The 24,068-nt window shown below is 37.7% G+C and overlaps 2 protein-coding genes across 4 annotated transcripts in view; both read right to left on the reverse strand.

The window, feature by feature from the left end:
• Positions 1–197: 197 nt before the first annotated feature.
• BBS7 (Bardet-Biedl syndrome 7) lies at positions 198–20,579 on the reverse strand. Its single transcript, XM_057405141.1, has 19 exons — positions 20,512–20,579; positions 20,111–20,176; positions 19,084–19,146; positions 18,074–18,249; positions 17,296–17,482; positions 16,523–16,592; positions 15,494–15,610; positions 13,997–14,127; positions 13,385–13,469; positions 11,843–11,945; positions 11,084–11,276; positions 9,586–9,660; positions 8,457–8,522; positions 6,180–6,319; positions 4,981–5,145; positions 3,795–3,904; positions 3,588–3,691; positions 1,892–2,015; positions 198–923 (listed from the first exon to the last, which is right to left on the reverse strand). The coding sequence occupies exons 1-19, from the start codon at positions 20,545–20,547 to the stop codon at positions 787–789; spliced, it is 2,148 nt and encodes a 715-aa protein (XP_057261124.1). The 5' UTR covers positions 20,548–20,579; the 3' UTR covers positions 198–786.
• Positions 20,580–20,741: 162 nt separating this feature from the next.
• Positions 20,742–24,068, reverse strand: part of TRPC3 (transient receptor potential cation channel subfamily C member 3) — a 43,509-nt gene continuing 40,182 nt past the window's right edge. For 2 of the 3 annotated variants that reach the window (XM_057405138.1, XM_057405137.1), the window contains exons 10-12: positions 23,705–23,785; positions 22,665–22,740; positions 20,742–21,689 (exon numbers count right to left, since the gene is read on the reverse strand). In XM_057405138.1, coding sequence (XP_057261121.1) covers positions 21,547–21,689; positions 22,665–22,740; positions 23,705–23,785 — 300 coding nt within the window. In that variant the 3' untranslated portion in view covers positions 20,742–21,546. Of the gene's footprint in view, positions 21,690–22,102; positions 22,139–22,664; positions 22,741–23,704; positions 23,786–24,068 lie in introns of all 3 variants that reach the window. The other variant, XM_057405140.1, reaches the window with a different exon arrangement.

Here is a 24,068-nt window from a genome sequence, read left to right on the forward strand (position 1 = left end):
CGACGCACGGCGTCACGCGGCCTACGGGCAGCGGCAGGAGCCAATCCGGGCGGGGCGAGCGGCGGGCAGTGCCCGAGGCGAAGGGGCGGGGCCTGGCGGGCGGCGCAGGGACGGGCCGGCGGGAGCGCGCGTCGTCCGCAGTGATGGCGGCGCTGCGTCGGGGATGGCGGGTGAGCCGCGCTCGGTGCGCGCAGCCGGCTCAGCGCTCCCAGCCGTGAGGGACACCGAGCGACAAGCAAGGCGGGGGTTTGAAATGAAGAACGAAGACACGGGAGAAGCACGGAGAAAGTTTAATGCGAGCCACGCTCCAAGCAGGAGTGAACGTGCAGCTCCAATAGCAGCTGTCTTGACCCTAAAGTACAGTTTCCCCCTTCTTCATGCACCCCAGTGACATTAGGTGTGACAACACAAATACCCGCAGCAGGCAAATACCATAGTTAGGTACAGGTTAACACACAGATTTCTTCTACCTTTAGTTAGGTCTGTGAAAAACAGTTTCTCCAGATGTTCTTACAGGTGGAAAAAGTTTTTGCAAGAAGGAAACGGGGTATTTATACCTGATTCTAGGTTTTCTTTAGCTCTCAGGAACATCGTGGGTGTAGATACTCTGCGTGCACTTAACAGCTGATATAAACTAAAGGTGACTACTGCATTCAGTAGGATAATAAATACAAATGAAGCTGAAGTACAACATAGTGTTTTTCTTAAAAAGTGCTTTTGGACTGAATACTGAACTGCCTTGAGTAAAATAAAAAAAAAAAGAAAAATTACCCAGCTTTTCCCTTATCAGGCTGCAGCGTCAAAGAAAGCAATTAGTCCGTCTTGGTCACAGCCATCCAGAGTTTCGAGGAGAAGAGGAACTTTGCTTTTCACATTGGTGCCTTTAAATTTAAATTTATCTATGAAGAGATCCGTGATCATACCTGCAAATGTAAAATTCGAGTATTATTTGCCTTGTTTTCTCTAGCTGACGTATCTCTAAGTCACTATTATGTACCAACTATTCTAATTTAATTTGGGCTTAGAGATGAGATTCTTTTCAAACCTCATGTTTTAAACCATGATTTACTTATAAATAGACCCAAAACAGTTATGACATCACAGATTCCAGCTTCATTCCAAAGCATGTATTTCTGACTTAGAATTACCCACATCTGAAACATAAAAGAGTGAGGAACTATCATGGGATGGGTAAAGGGGACTCTGCTTATGCTGTATATACTTAGGCTTATTACACCTGGCATCTGGCAGAGAATCTCTGAGCTGAGAGGTGACTGGGGAACACCAGAGAAGGTTACAGAATTTCCTTCACTAACTTGGATCATTTTCCACAAGTCTCCCTTCCCACCCCATGTTTAATTTTCTGTTTTTATGATGTTTTGCAAAATTTAACCAGTCATTTAGCTCATACACATTCTTAAATGCCATTGTGAATTTGAATATGATCCTTAATTATGTCCATAAAGACATGGAACATAAGATACATGACAAGAATAAAATAAGCTGTCTGTTAAGAAAAGCCACTTGCAAATAAACCTGGTATCTTCATTCTCAGTAATATGCTTGTGATGCCCAAAAATTCTTGGGTGAACAATTCTTGAGTACCTTTAGAGAGTTACTCGAAGTTTGTAGTAGCATACAAGCTATTTCCAGTATTTGCTAGGCTTTTTTACTACCTTACCTTTAACTTTAGATTTTTATGATCAAAACCAGGATGTAAATATGCAGTCTTGCCTGTATGACCAGACAGTCCTGAACCTAACCAAGTGTACACACTTATCAAATTATTTCAACTCTACTAATTCTTACTTCGTAACAATTGCAGTCACATCGACTGTGCTCTCTGGACATCAAGTTACATTTAAATAAAAAGTTGAATTGATCAACAAACCATAAAGTCTCTCAAGATGTGCAGGTTGTCTCTTGTATTCCTCGAGCAGCTCATCTGCCTCTTCCAAAATGCTGCGGTATTTTGGTAGCAGGAAGTCCACATTTCCTTCATGAACTTGTAATTCCTCAAAGACATTATAAATCATTAAAAATTAACATCATTTAATTATCATGAAAGCATAAAAGTATGAAGACAGGAGTCTGACAGGAGGAAGTACTTCAGAGACAAAGACAATCGCCTTCCAAACTAGCAGGAGTTACTTTCGAAGTGCTTAATTTTCTAGTCTTATAATGAAATGCCAGATGTCACCTGTCACTTCCTAGACTGGATTCTCAAAATCCTGTGTCTTACAGCCTCCAGCTACAAGTACTGCCAGAACAGGATCGCACCACCACCCAGCACCTACAGGATCAAGCCTAGTGGAGGCTCAAAGCCTTCATCATGTCTTCATTTCTAGAATAAGTAAATGCCTAAAAGGTGTAGCACATGCTGAAGTCTGAGAGTAAAAGTAAACTCTGAAAGCATCACTCAAATTGTGACAGCAAAAAGTTTTAAAGACCTCTTCTAAATGCCCCAGTTTACCATCAGACCAATCTAAGATGATCAATAGTACAGATCTTTTTATTCTCCACAGAAAGACTGTTCTTTTCCAGACAAAAGGTAATTATGCTGTGCCTCATGAGTCTGCTAGGATAATAGCTTTCATCAATCATCAGATTATTTTACTGGCTATCAATAAGTTTTTATCAAAAAAAAAAAAAAAAGCAACAAGACTAAAAAAAAAAACCAACACATAAAAAAAAACCAAGAAAGAGTTATTGAAGATCTGCTAAGAGAAAAAAAAGCTTAAAACAAGCAAGATGTGCATCATCATTATAACTGCACAAACATAATGTGCATTAAGAATAAATTCTCTATTATTCTCACCCCCTGGTTTGTCACATATAAACCCTATTAAGGTAAAATACTCTTAGTGATAATAAAGGCACACGCTATTCTCACTGGTAGTCAGTTTTTCTACTAACTGAAGAGTTCTGGCAACTAGTATTTGATTCCCCCAAAGGACCAGAGAGAATCGGTTGCCTGTTTTCATCTCCACTCTCCCTCAAAAACCACAAAAAAATACCAACAGAGATGATAGCAAGTCTTTGACAGTAAAATCCTGTTTGCTGAATTTCCAGTTGTTGGAAAAAGTCCAAGAGACAAGCTGCCTAACTGGTACCTTCCAAAGACAAACTGTTGAGGAGGAGGTATTAAGCAAAAGATTTAAAAGCAGATAATTCAGAAATTATGACACACTGGGATAAAGTTCCAAAGAGAGGGAGCTGCATCTGGCCTGGATGTTCATTCCCAGATCTAAAAAAATCTTCAATGGTTAGTGGAAAGAAACAAAGGAACTGGAAAATAACAGCAGGCAAAAGGAGAATGTTAGGTGGTAAAGCTGTCTGCCTTCTACTGTCCAGTTTAAGCATCCTCAATATCAGTTAGTAATCCTACACGTTATTCACTAGTTGCATAGTATAAATGGGAATTTTCCTTGAAGAAGTCTGTCTCCTAGATAATTACAATACATATCCTGGGAACAGAAACTGAATGGAAACCAGAATGACACACATCTGACTTGAGCTGTGCAGCTTCGTATCTGACAGCATAATTCCCCCTAAAAAATCCTTCCTGCAGGAGTTCAGATACTTACTCTCAAAGCATCTATTAAGTGAACCTTCTTGGCCAACAGTTGCTGGTACTCTAATTTTGGGTGGATAAGCTTTAATGTGTGCCTCACAGATTCTTCATTTATGTCTGGCAGGGAGTGAAAAAAAAACAACAAGCAAATAAATATCAAATATTCCATGTATAAGAATATAAAATTGAAGTCAAGGACAACAAAACAGGAAAGTTTTACCATATGATATGTTGAGATTAATCTTCCTTTTCGTAGCCTCCTTGGAAAGCACATCTTTTAGGATGGATATTGTAGAAATGTTGTCAGACTTAAAACATCCCTCACCTTTTCTATAAAGGAAGAAAAAATTTAAATGAACAAACTTAAACACACATGGGTGCAGTAGATTTGTCCCTGCGTTAAAATAGGAGGCCTGTAAGTCAATGTCATTATCAAAGTAGGCAACCTCTATAACGTTGTAATGATTCTCCATGTATCACGCATGTATACACATCTATGCTATTCTGTCCTTCCCACGGTAACCTTCAAAGAGAACACTTTGTTCCATAAATAAAACAAAGCAGTATACACAGATCTCAGGTATACAAAAAGCAGTTATCTTTACTGTATGGCACTAAGGTTACACAAGTAAGATTTCTGACTGTATATATTCCTCCTAAGTTTTATCATTGCCATACCTTGAAGCCAAGCAGAAAAGCTTCAGTTCCAGAAGGGTATTAAAACTTCCCCTTCTCCCCAGCAAACCACCACCCAGCAGCTTTTTACATTATGAGTAGGCAACATGTATGGTAGGCAGGGAGTAGGCTGGAATCTAAATAATTACAACGGATGTTGTAATAACAGTTCCATTTTCAGGTGGATATATATAATTTGCTGAAGGAAGATATAACTAAGTTGAGAACTGAGTATTAATCTGAAACATAGAAATAATATTTGCCTAATAAAAGCTTCAGAAAAAAGGATTTTAGCTTAACGTTCATCACATTTTTGTTTGCATGAGCATTAAATGCCTTTTTCTGCTGCTCAATAAAAAAAAAAAAAGACGTTAGAAAACAATAGGCATTACACAGTCATTTCAGGGCTATATTAGCTAGCTCTATTCTTTAAATTCTAAAAGCAAGCCAACATCTTAACAATATACCAAGCCTTTCTTCCCTGGCAATTTTGGTTTTTTGGACAAACTTAAAGAAAAACCCTATTTGAGATACAGAGTGCATCATTACTGGATAATGCACACCCTGGTAATGTTTGACAAGCCTTTCTAAGAAAGATTCCTATTCTCTTTAGTAGGATGGGATTGAGGGTAGAGTGGTATGTGCATGAAATGGTACTTGCAGACTGGTCAAGAATGAAAAAGACAAACCCCACAGCATAGTCACATTGCACTTAATTAATTGTATTTTACCTGTAAGTGCTTTCAAGCTGCGTACCCAGGAAGGTGTTCTGAAAATAAAAGGTGATGCTCTCTCCAGCGGGAGTCTTTTCAGGCACCTCAGGCAAGCAAAACACAACCCATGAGTGAATTTCAGCAAAACTGAACTGGCCTTTGAGCGTCAGTGTATTCATGGGTCTGTGACATTATGAAATTAACAACAAAAAACAAAGCAGTTAATGAAGGAGGGGCACTGCTAGTGCACTAGTTACTCATACGAAAAAAAAGGTTAGTTCCACATTGTGGTTTATTTTTAATCTACACCCTGGGAAATGTCGGGTATCTTGCTAAGTAGTTACATCTTGTAGATTACAGCTACTTTTATGTATTTCAAGACTAAAATCTATGAGTACATTCAAATTTGGTCTCCTAGCAGGCATGTCAGAACTGGCCAAGACACTAGTTGGAAGTTTCTGACGTATCTCATTTCAAGTTGTTCAACTTGAAACTTACAACAAAGGTAAATATCTGATAATACAGTATATATGGCAAACAGCCTCAACAACCTCCCATGGCATAAACCACAGACACAGCATTTATTTCAAGAATGAGGCATAATGGGTCTCATTTGCGTGCTGAAGCATTTACACATAAAAGCATTTTATATCATTTCTTCAATCTTCATGTTCTGTTCTGAAGCAAGCAACACTTTGGTGACAATACAAGATGTTAACTGGAGGTGGGGGAAAAAATCAAGAAGACATTGCATAAAATACTAGGATCTTAACAGAGAGATAAGGAAAAAAAATATCTTGGCTCAGTTTTGGAGCCAAATTAGCTATGGGAAAGAACTGTATTAAAAGGGTGGAGGGGAGAATAAGGCTGAAACTGAAAAGACTATGGTTAGTAACACTTAAGTTTCATTTCTACCACACCCTCAGCTCTACTAACACATGGGGCTGCACTATAACCCAGGTCAATAAAATGAAAAACAAAACAAAAAGCCAACCAAAACCCCTCCCACCAAACCCTGTAAACAAGGGTAAAAGTTGACAAGGAACCCATTAAACCCACATTTCGTGTCAGAAAACCCACAAAATGGAACAACAGGCTCAAAACTGTAAATTAGAGGTTAGAAATGATGCACTCAAGTTTATAGAGTAAAACATTGTTTCAGTTGGATCCTTTCAGTTTTTCAAGAGAAGGTGGCATTGATTTTTCTTTGCAAATACCTGTCATGGTCAATAGAATGAGTTCTTTGATGAAGCGAAAGTGGTTTAATTTGATATTGATGAACTTGGCAAGTTTTCGGTTGAATTTTTGGAGTTATATATGCTTGAAGTGTCCCATACTGACCTTCAATAGACCGAACCTGCAGAAATAAAAGCAGAACCCACCAAAAGGAACAAAAGGGAAATTATTAATTTACCATGATTTGGAAAATCAGTGGATGTTCAAAATGTGTTAAAAAAATACTGATGTAATTCAGAAATATTTATAGCACTGTATTTACTTCATAGTGCCACTATAAATAAAGCATTACAAGAATGCTTTAAAACCATATGAAGTAGCATCCAGTGAAGTGCTGTTATTTAGATAAATGAGCTGTTAAGAAAATAAAACCCTCTAACTTGCTTCTTGATCAGTTAAATGAAAAAGTCTGTTGACTTGCTTCGAATTCTGCAGTGGCACCCTTTTTTTTAATCTTTCTTTTAGTTAAGGAAAAGATACATTCTGTAGCAGCTGGCAGCAAAGAATACATTAAGAAATTCAAGAGAGAAAAGTTAATTTCAAAATATGAGTTCATCTCTTCATAACAATCAAAGTTCTTCCTGAGCTATTTTTGGAAGAGTAAGAGGCCAAGTTTAAGTTTGAGTCTTGGAATACCCAACAAGCAGGGTGTATAAACACATTCAAGACACAGGACACACTCTCCATGCCTTGCAGAACATACCAATGCATCAGTCACTTCTCAGCTACACAGATTGCACTAAGAAGTCTGCCCCTCAAGCAGAACTGACAGAAATAGGAGTGTCCCACCTGTAGCATCAACACCACTGTAAAAGTAGGGCAGGAGAGCTACTGAAACAGCTTTATATAAACAAAAGAGGAGACTGGAGTTCAAGTAAAGGTTTGCTTTATAATCTTGATCATATCCCCTATTTTATAGGGTCCTGGAACTCAAAAAACAGCATTTGGCAGGAAGACATCTGCTTAAATGTTTTGAATAGAAATAAGTTAGTTAAGAGTTCTTTTTGGAAACAAAAGCACCAAGACTTAAAAGTTGTATTATCTTGCATCTGCATAGGCGAAGTACAAAAAGAGAATGAACTCCACGTGACAAGTGTAAATCAGTGGAGATCCTGAATGCATTGTGGTGAGGTGGCAGTAGAACCTGTACAGATCAAATCCATCACATCAGGATCCAAATCCACAGGGTCTGATGACACTCTGCACTATGATGACACACAACAGCAAGCTTATAAATGTTTTTAGTGGGAGAGTAAAAAAAACCCTCTTTTTATGTATCATGAATGCATTTGATTCATTTTTCCTGTGTTATTTACTCTTTACCTAGTAAAAGGTACCTATTAAAGGTGGCCAGGGTCATATTCCTAAATTAAAATATGAGAACTGAGACACAGGAAGATCAAGTGACCTGCTCAGAACCAATAAACCCACTAACAGTATTTCTTAAGAAAGGGACCTGGGAAATAAGACTCTTAATTCTGTACACTAGGTCCATTATTGCAACCTCACCAACAAACAGGTAACCACCCCCAACTTCCCCACCCTTGATGCAATTCATGAAGGCTTAAATTTCTAATGATAATATTTTGACTGAGAGTTTTAGATAAGTAAACGCAGATTAGGAGGCTTCAGTGTTAGGTAACTAAATAAAGAGAAAACCCAGAGCCTGAGCTGTGGGCATGTTGAGGATTTTCCTAATTGTGATTTCCTTCATTATTTCTCCAGGTCGTAGTCACAAAACATGGGAATTTGGTGATTCTTTAAAAATAAAACACCCCCATGCCTTTAGTATAGTAAGCATGGAATGACTGGATTCACTTCCTCTCCAAAATAAATATCCAGTCTATATTCCCTTGTTACTTCCCAGTGTAACTTCCTTCTAATGCTTCTGAGGCCAAACACTGCCAGAGCTTTCTTTCCCACGCCTCTCTCCATTTTACTTGATTCTGGCAATGGTGTGTGGAATGATTTTCACAATCTGTGATTTCCCCACTCCTTTCATCATAAGGACATTTATGAAGGACCCCAGGCTCCCCTCTGAAGGAACACATTTTTAGAAGCTTTTAGAAACCCTAACACACAAATATAAAGGAACACAAGCCCCAGACTAGAAGGTGCTCAGGAAACAGCCAGCCCTAGAAATTGGACTGATCATTTGCCCCGGCTAGGCAGTCAGTCCAGGTGGAGATCCCTCCATTCCAAGGCAGACATCTACACAACCATGAATTTATTGTAAAAAATATTTTGGAGCATTTTACCTTAAGTTCAAGCCTCGTAGTATTTGCTTGGCATCGGTAAGTTGCAAGAAGAAAGTTGCTATTTGGCTGTAAAGAACAGAAAACCAGAAAAATAACACAAAACAGTCCGTGGATTCACAAAAGTTCTACTGGTCTGTTTTAATTGGTCTGTTTTACATGTACAGTAAAGTTTTTGCCATTTATGTACAGCTATTTTACAAAAGTTAAATACAAAAAAGTAATCTTTGGTTCTCTTGATTATTCCCATTAATTTTAATTACAGTAGAATTAAAAAAAAAATCTTTGTATAAAGAGAAATCAACTGAAGTCTCTTAATACTACCATTAAAATTACACAGGTATCTACTTTTCATCTGAAGAATGCATGTCAGCCTGCCCCACTCATCTGTAGTATTAGTCCAACATCCACAAGCTGAAGCAAGATGGGTAAGAAAACACACCCAGAAAAGCTAAATTAATCATCATAAATGACAAGAAACTTAAAGTTGATTTCTGAAAGCTTCAGGGTAGACCAATGATGTGCAAATTTAGTTCTTAAAACTAAAACACCCAGAGGACTGTTATAAGGAAAAAGACTTCACAGAAGATTTTGATAATGCTAAGTCAGTTTCTGCATCTTCTCCCTGGCCCTAAACATCATTAGTAATTCTGCACGTATAAGTTTATAATTATTACATAAAAAATGAACTTAAATGTATGACTCCCTATGCAGCAGAATTTTCACATTCTTAAGTGATTTTTAAGAGATGAACTAAGTAAAAATATAATGTCCTTCACCTAAATTACTTTGAAGTATATAGATGTGATAGTGGCAAATTCAGAGAAGAGACCAAAACTGAATGTGTCTTTCATATTCCTGATCAGACAGGAAAAAAACCCAAGAGAGCAGTTGCCTCCTCTCCTGGATCCTTTTGCAGACATAAGATTTGCCTTATGTCAGGACTTGCTACTAACTCCTAATTCTGCAGTATCTCTGATGAAGCTGAGCTCTCCAAAATTACCAAATAGGAAGTTTAACTGCATGTATTTAAAATGACAAATATATAAACCCAAATCCTATTTTTACTATACATTATTAAGAGTTTTCATCATGCAATCTCTATAAATATAATCTCTTTTGTTTCACTTACCTCGGAATCACAGCTGCTAAAACTAACAACAGCAGAATTTTTATCCACATCCAGCAAGTCTACTGGGACATCACTCTGCAGAACATAAGAAAAATAAAGAGCTTAAGTTCCTGAGTAGCTTCTAATACATTTATCTTCCAACTGTCATCAGTTGTTTTAATAAGGGAGAGGAAATGATTGCTTCATCCATGAGGTAAAAGTCTAACAACAGACACACAGTTTACTACTTAATCCCGGCATAAGATGATGATCTTTCTCTTACTCTCTTATGGAGTCCCAAACTCTTGTGTGGCTGACTTACAACAACTTCAGTATAAGATGTATAACTATCTTTCAGACATGAAAATATACTTAATCCATATGCATGATGTATATTCATGATTGAAGTGTTTCCCTATTTCAATAGGGGGATTACAATATTCAGGAAACCAAGGATCATAATACATAATGATTAAAGATCCTTTCACTTACAGTGACCTTTCTGACACAGACCATTTCTTACCTAGATGTGTTTTCACTGGAATTAAAATTAAATCTAATACTGTTTTAAAAATGAGATTAAAAGGTATTAGGATGATTCATTGCTTGATTTGGTAATGCTTTATATCTCCACAGAAGTACCAGGAAATGCTGATAAATATGTAACATACTTCCTAAAAAAATAAAAAAAAAAACCAGTTCTATTGTCTTTTCACAGCAAAAGAATATCAGATACTGGTTTATATTTCTTTAAATAAAAGGCCATAAGTTCTAAATTCTACATTAAGTTCAGGGCAAGACTAAACAATTTCATTATTCCTCACTTAGGTATGGAAACAGAAGATACTATAGAGCTGTAGCTGAGCATTGCTCTAATAACACCCTTAATGAAAATAGATTTTGATTAACAATTGAAAAATAAAATCTTACAGTAGTTCTCTCCCATTTGTTATGGCAAATTCCTCGTCTATTTTTTCTCCCAATGCATATCACCAGAGAAGGTAATTCAGTACCATTACTCCTTCTGACTACCAAAGATACCATTAATTTCAGCTGATGAAGTAAGAGAAATTATTAATTAAGGCTGCTCTACTTGGCAGGAGTATTTATCATCAACTGCACACAAATCAGATGCTGTTCCACACTGAAAGTGCACAGGTGGCCCATACCATTCTGAAATTAATTTTCCACGACAGAGGGTACTTAACTGAGGAGTGAGAATCTGTACCTCATTAAGATGAGTGAGTTAGTTGCTATTTAAATAAGGAGGGATATGCAAAACAACATATTACACAGAAACCTGCTAGTACAGCAGCCATTTTAGTCTACTTTGGTAGGGCAACCTTGCTGTGTTCAAGAAAAGTTTAAATTGTGTTTGTTCCGTAACAAGCATTTACAACAGGTACTTCACCACTGCAAGGCTATATATTTCTCTCTTATAACAATTCAGACATTTAAAAATCCATATCCTTCTGATACTATAACTTGGATTTTTGAACTAGGAAGTCTCCACACTCACCTGCACCAGGACATAATCTATAGCTGTCTGCACCTCCAAGATGAGGCTGTAACTAGCATCATCCTTAGTCAATGTAAACTTATCATTCACATTAAATGCAGGTACTGATGAAATAGCAGTACTGGATTGAGAAGACTGCTGATACTTTTCACGTTCCTGAAGTACTTTCATCTGCAAGTGTTGCAGTTCATTCCTAGAAAAGGGAAACCATATATAATGTCTAAAAAAAGCAACTAGAAAAGCTATCCTAGAAATTAAGTAGATTAAGCTTGCAAGGCAGTCATGTTTATCTTCTGTCCACAATTTTCCAAGCAGTGACTGGTACACTCCTTCCACATATATAACAAAGACAAAATATAAACAATATCAGATGAAAATGTAGTTTCTACTGTACCTTGCCAAAAAGGGTTTCTACAAGTCACAGGAAAGGACAACTTTTTCCTTCAAAAGTAATATACACATTGTGAGTGACATGCTAGCGCCTGCTTTCCTCCCATCATTTAGAAGCTATAAGCAGCATAGAAGAAGGGAATCTTATCTTGCTGATACTGAGGGAGAAGGCATTAAGACATCAGCAAATGAAGGCAAGATAGAAAGAGACTGAAATGAAGCTGATACTCATTTCTGCTTTAAAAAGGCTTGCTTCTACTTCTAGATACATTAATGAAATAGAAAATCCAGTCAGATAGGAAGTAAAGATGACATTCCAGCTTTTAACATTTCAATTCTTCTATTTAATTTTCTTTCTAGTGCAATTACCTTAAGGATGAAATCTTGCTCTGCATTTCTTGACTTAATTTTAGTTCTTCACCTGATCCACCTTCTCTATGGACAGGTTCTGTAGTCAGTCCTGTCAGCCAGCCTAAACCAATATATGAAGTTTATATTCCTTATAAGCTATAAAGAAAAGTCTACACTCAGCTTTTGTATGTGTGGAGTGATGTTTGTTCCAGATACTGGGTAGAGAAAACCAAGTCTTGAACTTAATCCTTTCGTTGGAGGATTGATCTAGGCACTGAGCATGGGTTTTTATGGATTTTATTCTTAACTTTTAACATTACTTATTCTTTTCATTAAGTACTTAGAGCAGTAAATCCCTCTGCAGCAGTTTTTAACTGAGTGCTTACATTTTTTTCCCACCTCTATTTTATCTGCTAAAGGTCTTTGCAGTACTACAGCTGAAAGCAAAACAAACCAAAGAGCTGTGCAATGCGTTCATAGCAAAGTGTATGTTGCAACTGTGTGCTTTCAGGCTGAATGCTGCCCCTTGGAGGGAAAAACCACAAATCATCTTTTTGTTTACGTAATTACACCACAGAAGTCATTTACTGCCAGGCTTCACGTGTCATTTTTACTGCTCTAAAGCACTACTTTTCCCACTCTGCCAGGCTCAGTCTACTGCACATCCTACCAGAGATTACACCTTTGAAAACCCACAGGTGAACCCAAGCTTTCGCTTTTTTCTTTCTTCTAGGATTCATGGATCTTTATAACATTCCCAATAAAAGAAGCCACAAAAGACTTTGACCACAGTATGGTTGCAGCCTATCATACCAAAACAATCATATGAGGTGAGGTATAAGAGTCTTTTAATCACTGAAAGACTATTTGAAAGAGGTGTACTTGAACACTGCTACTTCTCAATAACCCACTGAGAATTGTAACTTGCCACAATACATTATTTTGAATATGAGAGGTTTCAGTAGGCTGTTTTTTCAGCACTGAAAATAACCAAAGATAGAGAATTAGCAATATTTTATCTCCCAGCAGTTAACACATGCAGCATGTTTATTGTGGCCTCTGTAAGAGTCAGGCCAATAGGTCAAATCCTACAGAGGGGCTGCTGAGACACCTCACCAGGGAAGCTGAAAAGCATCTACTGAAAGCAAAATCAATCCTACTCAAAGCTCTATGAAGCTGAAGAGGAAGGAAATTACATAAAAGATAGGAAAACAACAACAAAACTTGCCTATGTCTCAGTATTTTGAATCCAAAATGTCATACATAATTCCTTCAGACATAACATATTATTTCACCACAGTTAGGCAGCAGTCTACACCAAAAAATAACCATCTGGTGTGTTACACAGGAAAACACATAATGAATATCTTAGAATATAAAAAAATAGTTTTAAGTGTGAATATTAAATCAGAAGAGATCTTTTCAACAAAACACTATCCTGGCTCCAATCAGTACAAAAAAATTAAGGGAAGTGAGCTGTATTAACAACATAATCTGCTTAATTTTTATCACATCACCCACCCTATGTGACATTTATTAAGTAAATGATACAAAGCTTACCCGAGTATGTGCATACTAAAATTTCATCGTATCCATCTTTTCCTACACAGCCACCCTGGATTGATGTAATGCTCTCCGGTAAAGCCTTCAAATAAATGCATTCAAGCAGAGGGAAATATTACTGCACTCATTTTAAAAGTTTAGGGGTTTTTGTGGAGTTTTTAGGGTTCCTCCTCCTACCTGCATCACAAGACACCTCCAGAGATGCACAATATCTAGACTTACAAATGAGTAAGTGAGCTCATGACTGTCAGTTACATTGGTGTGTTTTAACAAATGCATTCCAATTCTACTGTGCATAACAAAAGCATTAAAAAGCAGTTTAAAGCAAAACGCTCATGGATTACATTTTTCCAGCAGGAGCTAACAATCTGACTGAAGGCTGAAATAACCACTAGGGATCGAATCTACTCTTTTGATTTTTCCTCAGATGAAGACTATTTTACTATACTGGTTTGAAGTTCATGTTGTCAACGTTATAGAGCTTATCAAATTAAATACAAGCCACACATTTTAGTAGTAATGATCTTGTAAATAGGTTTTGTAACACATGGCTGGGTTTTTTTTTTCATTTTTTTTCAGCAAAGAAGAATATGATAAACATGGACTTACATGATCATATTGAAGAACGAGATCATCTGTACTTTGAAAGTTATAGATTTCTAGCATTCCGTCATCTCGTCCAACAAGTAATTCTTTAACTCCATCTCCCAGAATGTCAAAACTATCAATACACAATATACCTAATGACAAAGAAAAGAAAACTATTTACTTCATCTTTATTTGTTTGTGACACAATGATACATAGGCCACATTAAATTACATAGAAATAAGATTCTTGGTCAGCTGGTTTTTATTAATGCTATTTCTGGATGAGTCCACTAGAGGGCTGAAGTCTCCCACCTGTGCCTGAGGTTTAAGCTTGTACAGTGAGTTTTACAGCAACCAATTCCAAACCAAAACTACTGAAGAGAGACCCCTTCTGCTGTTCAAATAGCTTAATTCTGAGGGGTTTAACTCTTCCTCGTCAAACATTTCCCCAGATTAACTTATTTTTCTGTCCACACTACTGTAACTTTGTCAGTTGAAGAAGCAAGCATTCTTGATTTCTTATAATTAACTTAAAGCTATTGGTAAATGGACTGTTCTGGCTAAGGTGACAGAAAGAGGGATCTGACTTGTGCCAGATCTGGACTAGGTACTGCTACTCAACACGTCAGTGGAAAAACCCACTACCAGCACATGTTGAACAAGCCTATGACAGCTAATCTTGTTTGGACAGGAAAGAGAGAGAGGGTCTGGAAGAAAGAAAAGCAGCAGAGACAGATTGTACAAGAATATGAAAATCAAGATGCAATGTAACTTTTATGATTCATATGTATTTTATATTAAGAGTAAGGACATACTAGGAAGCATTTTAGGAAAATAATTTAGCAATAGCTTTTATGATATATTTAAATTTAAAAATATATCTATTTTATTCTTGGTCTTCTCCTTCACAAAGGTGTAGGGGCTAATAGATGCTGCAGAAGCAGCATACCAAGGCTAAAACAGGGAAAGTGTTGTACTATGCTTTGATCAGTTAAGCCTTATTCTGGAGCTTTAATGAAAGCCTTATTCTGTCTTTAGACAAAACTCCCTTATAGGGGCTTTTTTTTTTTAATACAAAAAGAAAAAAAGAAAAAAAAAAAAACAAAGACAGATTTGCAGGAAAGATACTAACCTTCCCTCTGAAGAGACTTTAAGACCACTGAACATCCAAAAAATCCAGCAGGTATATTTGCACTTAGTCATGAAATGGTAAAACCCTGAAGTAAATATATATGAATCAATGCTCCTTTACAAATGCCAGGGTAGTGTAAAAATAAAAGTATGCAGAAGTGTTGGAAATAATATGAACAGAAAATGCAAAGGAAGAGAAACCGATCAGAATCATTTCTAAGAAAATCAGAAGAATGAAAGGGAGAGCTTACTCATATTAATAGCAAATACTGACATAATTACAACTTCCCTCAAAAGTATCGATGAATAAGATTTCCTGATTATTAGACTTGCAATAAAGCCTCACATACGCTGGAAAGCTAAAGAGTGAGAGACTGAGACACATACCTCCTCTCTTTTTGTCATTTCCAACTTCACACTTGGGTACAGGCTTGGTACCAGTAATCTGAGTAAGACCCAGTTTACCATCAGAAGTTCCATACACAATTTCTTCTCCAGAATCACCTGAACACATAAACTGAATTTACAATCAATAAAATCAAGTACACCAGTTTCAAAAATTTGAAAGTGTTGTTTAATTACACTCTATAGCCCAAAGGAAAAGGAAAATGCTAACATTAGTGCTGTATAACAGAACTGTCAGGCTGTAAAACCAAAAATTAATATATGCAAACTGCACCTGTTCTGACAATTTGTTCCTGGCTATCACTCTTCTGTGTGTGAATGCCCTCCCTGTACTGCAGTTATGCCTAAAACCCATTCATAATCCAATACTTTAAATTTCAGCTATTAAACTGCCTTTACAGAAAGGAAACAAAGAGATAAATTCAGAACACACATCCAACAGTGAATGTTGTGCCAAGACTTCAGCACAAGTAAGAACTACTTTTCCAAGCTCTTGATGTCATTGCCACACAATTTAACTGAAACTAAATTAAGCACCAGATTAACACACTAAAGCGATTTCTATTAGGTTGGATTAGAAAAGGGATAATCGAACTATTTTAAGCTTGATCCTTCCAGACTTAGTTTGTATGAAGTCTACTCAATACTTTCATCCATCCATGGACAGGTGCAGCTAGTGATTCTAGTTCTGGAAAACCACGTGCAAGAGAAATCCAAAACCTCAATTTTGACAAGACCCCCCAGAGCCCAGTTTGTATTTACACAATGAGACTACCTCATATCTCGCTGCTCTTGTAAGAGGCTTTCAATTAACTGTGAACATAATTTAGAACTAAACCAGTTATATATGTGTGTGTTGATATTTATTTATGTGTAATAAACTCCATCACCTAGTCAGTTTTCTGCAGCATTTTTAACATTAAGGCAAAATGTAATTAACAAGGCAATAAAATCCTAAAAATACAGTAAAATCATATTATTTAGTTATGTGCATGTTCAAAATCTTGTTACCCCCATTTCCATTTAGAGCAAGAACAGCAGGTGGTCCAGGAACTTCCACTTCATACAGTAAATCAGATCCCTAAAGACAAAAAGAGCTATCTGGAACGAATTTTGTAAAAAACAAGCAAACAAGCAAACAGAAACCCAACCAAAACCCACAACATCACCAAAAAAGCCCCCACAAATGACCAACCAATCAAACCACAAAACAATAACCCAAAGCATAAGGAAAAAATTATTATGGATAGTAGTAACTGATATACTTCACTTGCACAAAATCCCCATACCGATGGGAGAACCATTTCTAAGCCAAAACAGGGTAAAGTTTATATAAATAAAAACCCAGGACTCTTGAAATGTGCTATTGTTAAAAATAATCTGTGAATTTGGCAAATAGATTTGTTAAACCACTTGATATTACTTAGACCTGTCACAAAATTAACTGGTGAAAGTAAGAATTTCCAAACTGATAAAGACTTAGGTATTAAATTCCCTTATGTAAGCACTTTCCATTTGAAGGGATCAATTTCTTATCTATCTCTTCCTATGAATTCCAAAGCCTATTTATAGTGGGTTTATTAATCCTCATTCTGCAAGTTTATAATAATGATTTTCCTTTAAAAAATAAATAAATAAATGTACCAGCATTGTAGACAGTAACACTGCCAAATAAGATACAATATGTTTATCCTTACAGTGTTTTAAGCCATGCTGATATGTTGATTTCCTCAAGAATTAGTCCAATTCTATGGCATCAATACATAAAACATAAGTATTTTAACCTGTAAAACTCTCAGGACTCTATCTTGACACGCAAGTACTGGTGTAATGCAATTCACTTTCTGTACAGGAAGGCAGAGAACATCATTGATTTTATCTCCTGAGAGGTAGTAATGATGGTCTTTGCAGTCGCAGTAATGGTTATAGATGTAGCTTGCACAAAGAAAGAGATCTGCTCCTGAAATATGCCTGAGAAGAAGAAAAGACTTTCTGTAGCATTTTCCCAACATAGTTGCAGTGATAGTCTTTTAGCCTTTCTACTGCTGGCAAATTCAAGGCATCAGGGGCCCCACAAGCTGTTCCAGCTATTAAAAAGTTTCTTATGAATGCTAAACACACATGATTCTTATAGGTTTCTATTTCCTATTTTGTCTCCATGCAAAATCCTACAAATAGAAGTTTAATTATTATATTTTGATGGTATTCATTCTTCCCAAGCCAGTTTATATATATGGCAGCATTTTACAACACAAACCAAAAAGAAAAATAAAAGATTTGTTCCTCATCTGCCAGAGGAAGGGTATGTGTATGTGATAAAATAACCCAGCTGTGCTCACCTGCATCTGTACCGATGTGGGTGCCTCCATACCCCTCCCAAGTCCCCTACTCTATCTAAGCTTCCCTATGATTTTCTAAGTTCCTTCCTACATGTCATGGCACAAGTAAAGCTGGACTGACACTCAGCGTTACTTACAAGCACACAATATAGTGAAAAATATCATTTAATAAAATTATAAACTGTCTGCTGTGGCTATGAAAAAAATTGCAAAATACACATACATAGCTTTGATGTTTTCAGTAAGGTTAGTTTCAAACGAAAGAAACTGCTTCCCTCTTTTTGTGAAACCTCTCACTTCTGATCCTGTAGCCACAAAGATTTTTTCTTGTGGTGTATTAAGAGCCCCTCCCAATTCCAATCTTGCAATTTTTTGGCCTGGCAGTGTCTTGAACACTGGCTGTAAACAGAAAAATAGTTTTCATCATCACAACTTTGTATTTATGATAATCTTTTAACATAAAGGATAACAAATTTGCTTTACAATTTTTGGCAAAACTAAAATACTATGGATTATTTGTGGACAAAAATAATCTGTACATTTCAGAATCACAAAGCAATCAAGCATTTTATATGTTGGTAAGTATAAAATGCTGAAAAATACGATAAATTAAAACTTTATTATTTCAGTGTTATCCATCCATAGGAAAAATTCAGCATTGCAGGTAGCTGTAAGTTTTTTGTTTGGTTGGTTTTGGTTTGTTTTGTTGTTTTGGGTTGTTGTTTTTTTTAAATAACAGTGACTCACTCCCTTCCACTTATATGTTGCATTTTTATTCCAGAAGACTACATAGATTTCTTTGTATTCCCTTAAGGGGGGGAAAATGATAAAATTTTATTAAGTTGGGCAAAGGTCTATTCTCATAAAAAGCAACCAGTTTGGCAAAATCCCCTAAGGTGAGTGACTTAGTGACTCACTGAGGGCTTTTGTCCAGTCACTGTAACAGAGTACCCATACAGACTTAAGCCCAAGTGACCTGCAGAACAAAAGGTGTTAAACTGACCTTCTCGGTGATGATACACCGTAATGCGTGACTCTACAACTGTAGAGGACCGTGTGCTTGTCCAGGCATGAAATCAGCATGCCCTCATCATGGCTAGCAATCAGTCCACAGTTCTACCTAGACACCTTCTACAGGTATCTTATTGGCCATGTCAATAAAAACAAGGCTTTTAAAGTTCATAAGGAGGAATATTTAAAAAGTAAAACTTGGAATGGAACATTTCCACTTACCACAGCTTCTCCTTTTTTTATGCCAAAACATGTAATGACCCCATCCTGATCTCCAACAACCACCTTCAAAAGTATAACGCATTGTTATTTTTTACTACATGCATAGATATTTTTAAATAATACTTTTCCTACGTTAATATTTTTCTGTATTTAAGTACTTTGCATTCTACACTACTTATTTTACATAGCTCTATGGGAGTATGCATTGGAAAGCTAGGTCAACCGTTACACATAGGACATTAAAGCCTAAGAACAGTGGTTTAAGCAAAAGCATTTCCAATCCTTTTCCTGCTTCTTCTTGCAAACACCAGCAACCATCATATGCAATACTCCAGAAAATGCATATTTGGGAATAGCTGTATTTTCAAACTGAGAATGTATTATTAAAACCAAACATACACTGTTATTTCTATCGAGTTTTCCTAATTAAGTTTCCTAAGCTTGAACTTACATTAAGGAAAAATTTAAAATAAATATTTCATCTATATTAAGTGTTAGCAAAACAGAAATAGAGAAATATGCAAGAACTCCCTTGCGGTTTGAGCACTGCTTTAAGCTTTAAAAATTGCTTAGTGGTCCTGAAAGTTTTTCAAGTCCAAATTCAGATTTCTGTTTTTTGGTTGTTTTTTTTTGTTTTGGGTTTTTGTTGTTGTTGATGTTTTCTCCAAAATGTTCCAAAAACACTGGCTCCAGAAGTTTTTTTCCTATCACAGAATCATGGAATAGTTTGGGTTGGAAGGAACCTTAAAGATCATTCAATTCCAACCCCCTTCCACAGGCAGGGACACCTTCCACTAGATGAGGCTGCTCCAAACCCCGTCCAAACCTGGCCTTGAACACTGCCAGGGATGGGTCAGCCACAGCTTCTCTGGGCAACCTTCGCCAGTGTCTCACCGCTCTCATAGAGAAAAGGCTTTTTCCTAATAGCTAATCTAGACCTACCTCCATGGCATACTACCTAAAGAACCTCACGAGACGATTAAGAGTATTTTCGCGGTACATTCCACAGTGTCGCGACAGGCGCTACCTTCTGCGTGGCCTTTCGCCCCGACGCGGGAAGCAGCCTCATTGTCTTCTGCGCCGTCACCCCCACCTGTTAGCAGACACGCTGTCACCAGGACGCAACGGGGCTGAGGCGCGACACCGGTGTGGGCCCAGCCCCGCTAAGGCGGCTCTGGAGCCGCACATCCTAGGGCCGAGACGGGAGGCCTGCCCGGCCCCGGGACCACAGGCCGGCGCTTCACACCCGCCCCCCGAAAGCACCGTGGCCCTCCTTCGGGCTTCTCACCGGCCCCACCACCCTATCGTGAGGCCGCCGGACGACTTTCCCTCGGCCGCCGCCTCACCCCGTGGCCCAGGCCACCCGCGCTCGCCTAGCCCGCTCCCCGGGGTACCGGCACAGCGGTGCTGCCCGCGGCCCGGACCCACCTGCAGGTAGTCCACGCGGGCCAGGCTCAGCTCCATAGCGCCGACGGGACGCAGCCCCGGAGCACCCACAGCTCCCGTTACCGCAGCAACCGAGCCGGCTGCCCCTCGCCGCGAGGGGCGGGTCCGCAGCGCGGCCTGCGGCGCAATTGGCAGAGAGCGCGGGCGGGCCCGGGTCGGGTCGGGTCGCGGCGCGGCGCGGCGCTGCGGAAGGAGTGGGCCCGCAGGGAGCGTCAGTAAAGTAGGAATGTTTTATTGAAGAACCAAGCACGGCGGCAGCATTGAAACAGTGTAACAAAATACCAGCCCTGCGGCAAGTAAGAACGTTAAAAAAATCTTTTCTACCGCATAAAGAGTAGCTGCGGACTGAGGTCGGTGTCCTGCCGATGTTGGGTTTTACAAAATAAGACGTCCAGTCCTCACTCGTGAAAGGAAAGATGCTAGATTAATAAATGGTATGCGTGGGTACATGTATATACATCCATGTTAAATGCTGTTGCTACAATTACATTCACACTTGGCCGATGTTCATTATTTCTTTGAAATCATACCATAAGGCCTTAGCTTAAACACATCATTAATAAAGAACAAAGATTTCAAGTAATCCTCCACAGATCTAGAGTTGATTTGTTGTACTAAGAAAAATCCTATTTGGACCCCATGGGTGCAAGGAACACAGTACTACGCTGTATTTGTTATTTTACTTTTTTTTTTTTTTCTTTTCTTGCAAATTTAGTGCAAAGAATTCTCAACATGTATTCATAAACCTGTTAAAAGATCAGCAATTGATACCATTATACCTTTTAATGCATGAACAAAAAAAGAAAAAAATAGTTCTTTGCCTTTAGACAAGTAAAATGAAGAGAGCAATCTTTGCATGGTGAGTTAATAAAATTTCCTAAGATAAATTCCAGAGAAGCTGTACATGAAGTTATTTAGTGCTAAAAATCTACAATACATTTTTCAAGTATAAGATACTGAAATATTATTGCCAATAAGTAGTTGTGCTGTAGTCAAAACCATAGTTCCTTTGTTGAATCATTCACATGTCAACATATTAGGATTTAGTTTCTCGCTGAGTTTATGTATTAAAATTGCTAATTCTTCTGTTGCTTGGGACTTATCCTCCAAAAGTTCATAGCGAAGACTGGAGATATCCTGTTTGATTTCCTTTAATTCACCTGTATTAATCATTGAAAGAAATACTTGTTAGCAAAGTTTAATACTCCTTCAAATACTGTTAAATCACATCAGTGTGTATTTCAGGTGATCATCTCAAAATGTTCATGAGAGCAGATACAGGAAAGGCTTTACCTCTTCTCATTCCCAAGGGAATGCGAGTGTGTCTCCACCCCTATATAGTACCAAGAGTATTTTAATAGCCCACTGTACCCTAATGTTGTTCTCCACACGTAGACAGGACATCAAAAAGCACAGGTTTTACACAGGTTAATGAATTAATCACACAACACTGCTGAGCAGCTGGTAAATATTAGTACCCCCTTTTAGAAAGAAAAGGCAAAGAGATTTTTTTTCTGATGTGATGTGCAAGATCACACAGGAAAAGTGTGGCAGAGCTGGCAGTAAAACTCACAGCTTCTGAGTCTCTCTCCTCTTCCTTACCAATATCCTTTGAATTAGAAAAAGTCAACCAATTTAAAATGGTGTTACGATTTGACATGAACACAAAACCGCACTTAAATGAAGACAATTGTCAAGGCCAGGCTTATAACAAGCAACAGGATACTTTCCATCATAGAATATTCAGCTCAAGAGCAGAAGCTTCTTAAACTTTTCAAATACTATTCTTCCAGCAAGAGTGAGGTATGTGAATTCTTACAGCTCTGACTAGGACTCTGGAAGTATGCATACAGTTAATGGCTTCCTCACAAATTTCTACTGTAACTGTTACTTCTGTGCTCTCGTTTTCCACCTGTAAAATGGGTCCCATAATATTTCTCAGCTCTACTTCTTTGATCCTACTTGTCCATTTTTGTTGTCACAGGTATACTTACACTACTGTCTGAGTTCTGTGCATTAGAAGTGAAAATAACACTCTTTTTACCTGAAACTTCCACACACCCCTGTAATGCCAATTCTTACTACAACATGACAAAAATTGTCTCTGACTGTTGCAACTGCAGTCTCTTTCTTACCTTCATTTACTTCATCATTTTCTTTGTCCACTTGTGCTTTCAGAACGTAACGTTTTATCAGTCTTTTCATTATTTGCTGCCAAATTGCAACAGTTAAATAATCAGATGAGCATATACAATTAAACACTATTCACTTTTCTTTCCCACCTATCTCCCTCATATCTGTGTAAGTGAATAAATGAACAGCCTCAGATAAAGCAGGTGCCTCATATGGGTTTTTTGGCGGCATGCTGAGATTCATCATTACAATGAAACACCTTTGTTATCCTCTTATTTACAGAGCAACACAACTTTTTGTAGGGAACAGGACAACAGGAAAATATGTTTAAACACATCTAATTTAGGCTGTAGAATAGGTCAACTCTGTGGAGTTCACATATGAACGGATGTGTAAAATATAAATATTTATCTTTTAAAAATAAAAATTGAGATTTTACACTATGACAATGCAATGTCAGCTGTAAAGGATTCATTAAGATGGCATCTGTATTTTTATACTGTAACTGCCAGTGTTCCTTGTATGTGATAATATTGTTGAAGTGTGTTACCCTTTCCAATCTAATGTAGGTCGTCTAACAGGGGTTGCACAGTAGATTACATACTGTCAACATTTTCACAAGGGCTCCTATCTACTCTTTTATTTCTGAGTTGGAAAGATGTCAGGAAGGGAGTATCTGTCAGAATCCTCTTACCAGAAAGGAGCGTTCCTATCTGCAGTGATGTTGAATGTCACACTTCAGATGTGAAGAAAGAAAGGGAAAGTAGTGCTAATCTACTCAGCTCAATGCCTTCACATTGCCTCCTCAGAAATCAGTTTCAGATACTTGCTTCTCACACTTTCCAACCCAGGCCATCAAAGGAAAATCTAAGTTTTGCATGGGCTAGTTTTTAAACTCTATTTTAGAGTAGCACTCCAGAGTTTGATTTCTACAGGAGGTTTTCTTTATCTAGTGAAGACAAAATGTACTTGAAACACAAAATTCTGCTAGTACTTTCACACAGTTCTATTACTCAAAACAGTGATCACTGCATGTGTTTACCTGATAGCGTGTCGGCTGATTGAGAATGCTGTTGAAGCTGTGTGATTCAAAAACTCTGGAGTTTGACTGAAAAAGGTTTAACTAGGGAGAAATAAGAGAAAATTAAAACCTGTTATGGAATTCACAGTAAGCATTCAGCTCCTTTTCTTCCTTTTTTTTCTTGGAGGCATGTTTGGTGTGTCACTATACCAGAATATTATTTTTTTTAAAAAAACCAAACCCAACAAGATAGCCTTATTTGCTGGATTTGTGTTTTTTTTTTTTTTAAAGCTATCCTGTTCACAGCACAGCTCCAAAGCAAATGTGCTTGCACAGCTGAGGAAATAATGAATTATGACTTGGAGGCAGAGATGAGTGGCCAGAG

The sequence above is a fragment of the Pezoporus wallicus genome, unplaced genomic scaffold (assembly GCF_028554395.1).
Source record: "Pezoporus wallicus isolate ANWC-B61680 ecotype Strahan unplaced genomic scaffold, APGP_CSIRO_Pwel_v1 contig_6789, whole genome shotgun sequence".
Taxonomy (NCBI): Eukaryota; Metazoa; Chordata; class Aves; order Psittaciformes; family Psittacidae; genus Pezoporus; species Pezoporus wallicus.

Excerpts from the sequence above, each read along its gene's own strand:
- BBS7 (XM_057405141.1), bottom strand. The coding sequence starts at position 20,547 with ATGGAGCTGAGCCTGGCCCGCGTGGACTACCTGCAG. Across the intron at positions 3,692-3,794 it reads TAATCTCAACATATCATATG|ACATAAATGAAGAATCTGTG; the intron begins GTAAAACTTTCC and ends ACTCCCTGCCAG. Across the intron at positions 924-1,891 it reads ACATCTTGAGAGACTTTATG|GTATGATCACGGATCTCTTC; the intron begins GTTTGTTGATCA and ends TTACATTTGCAG.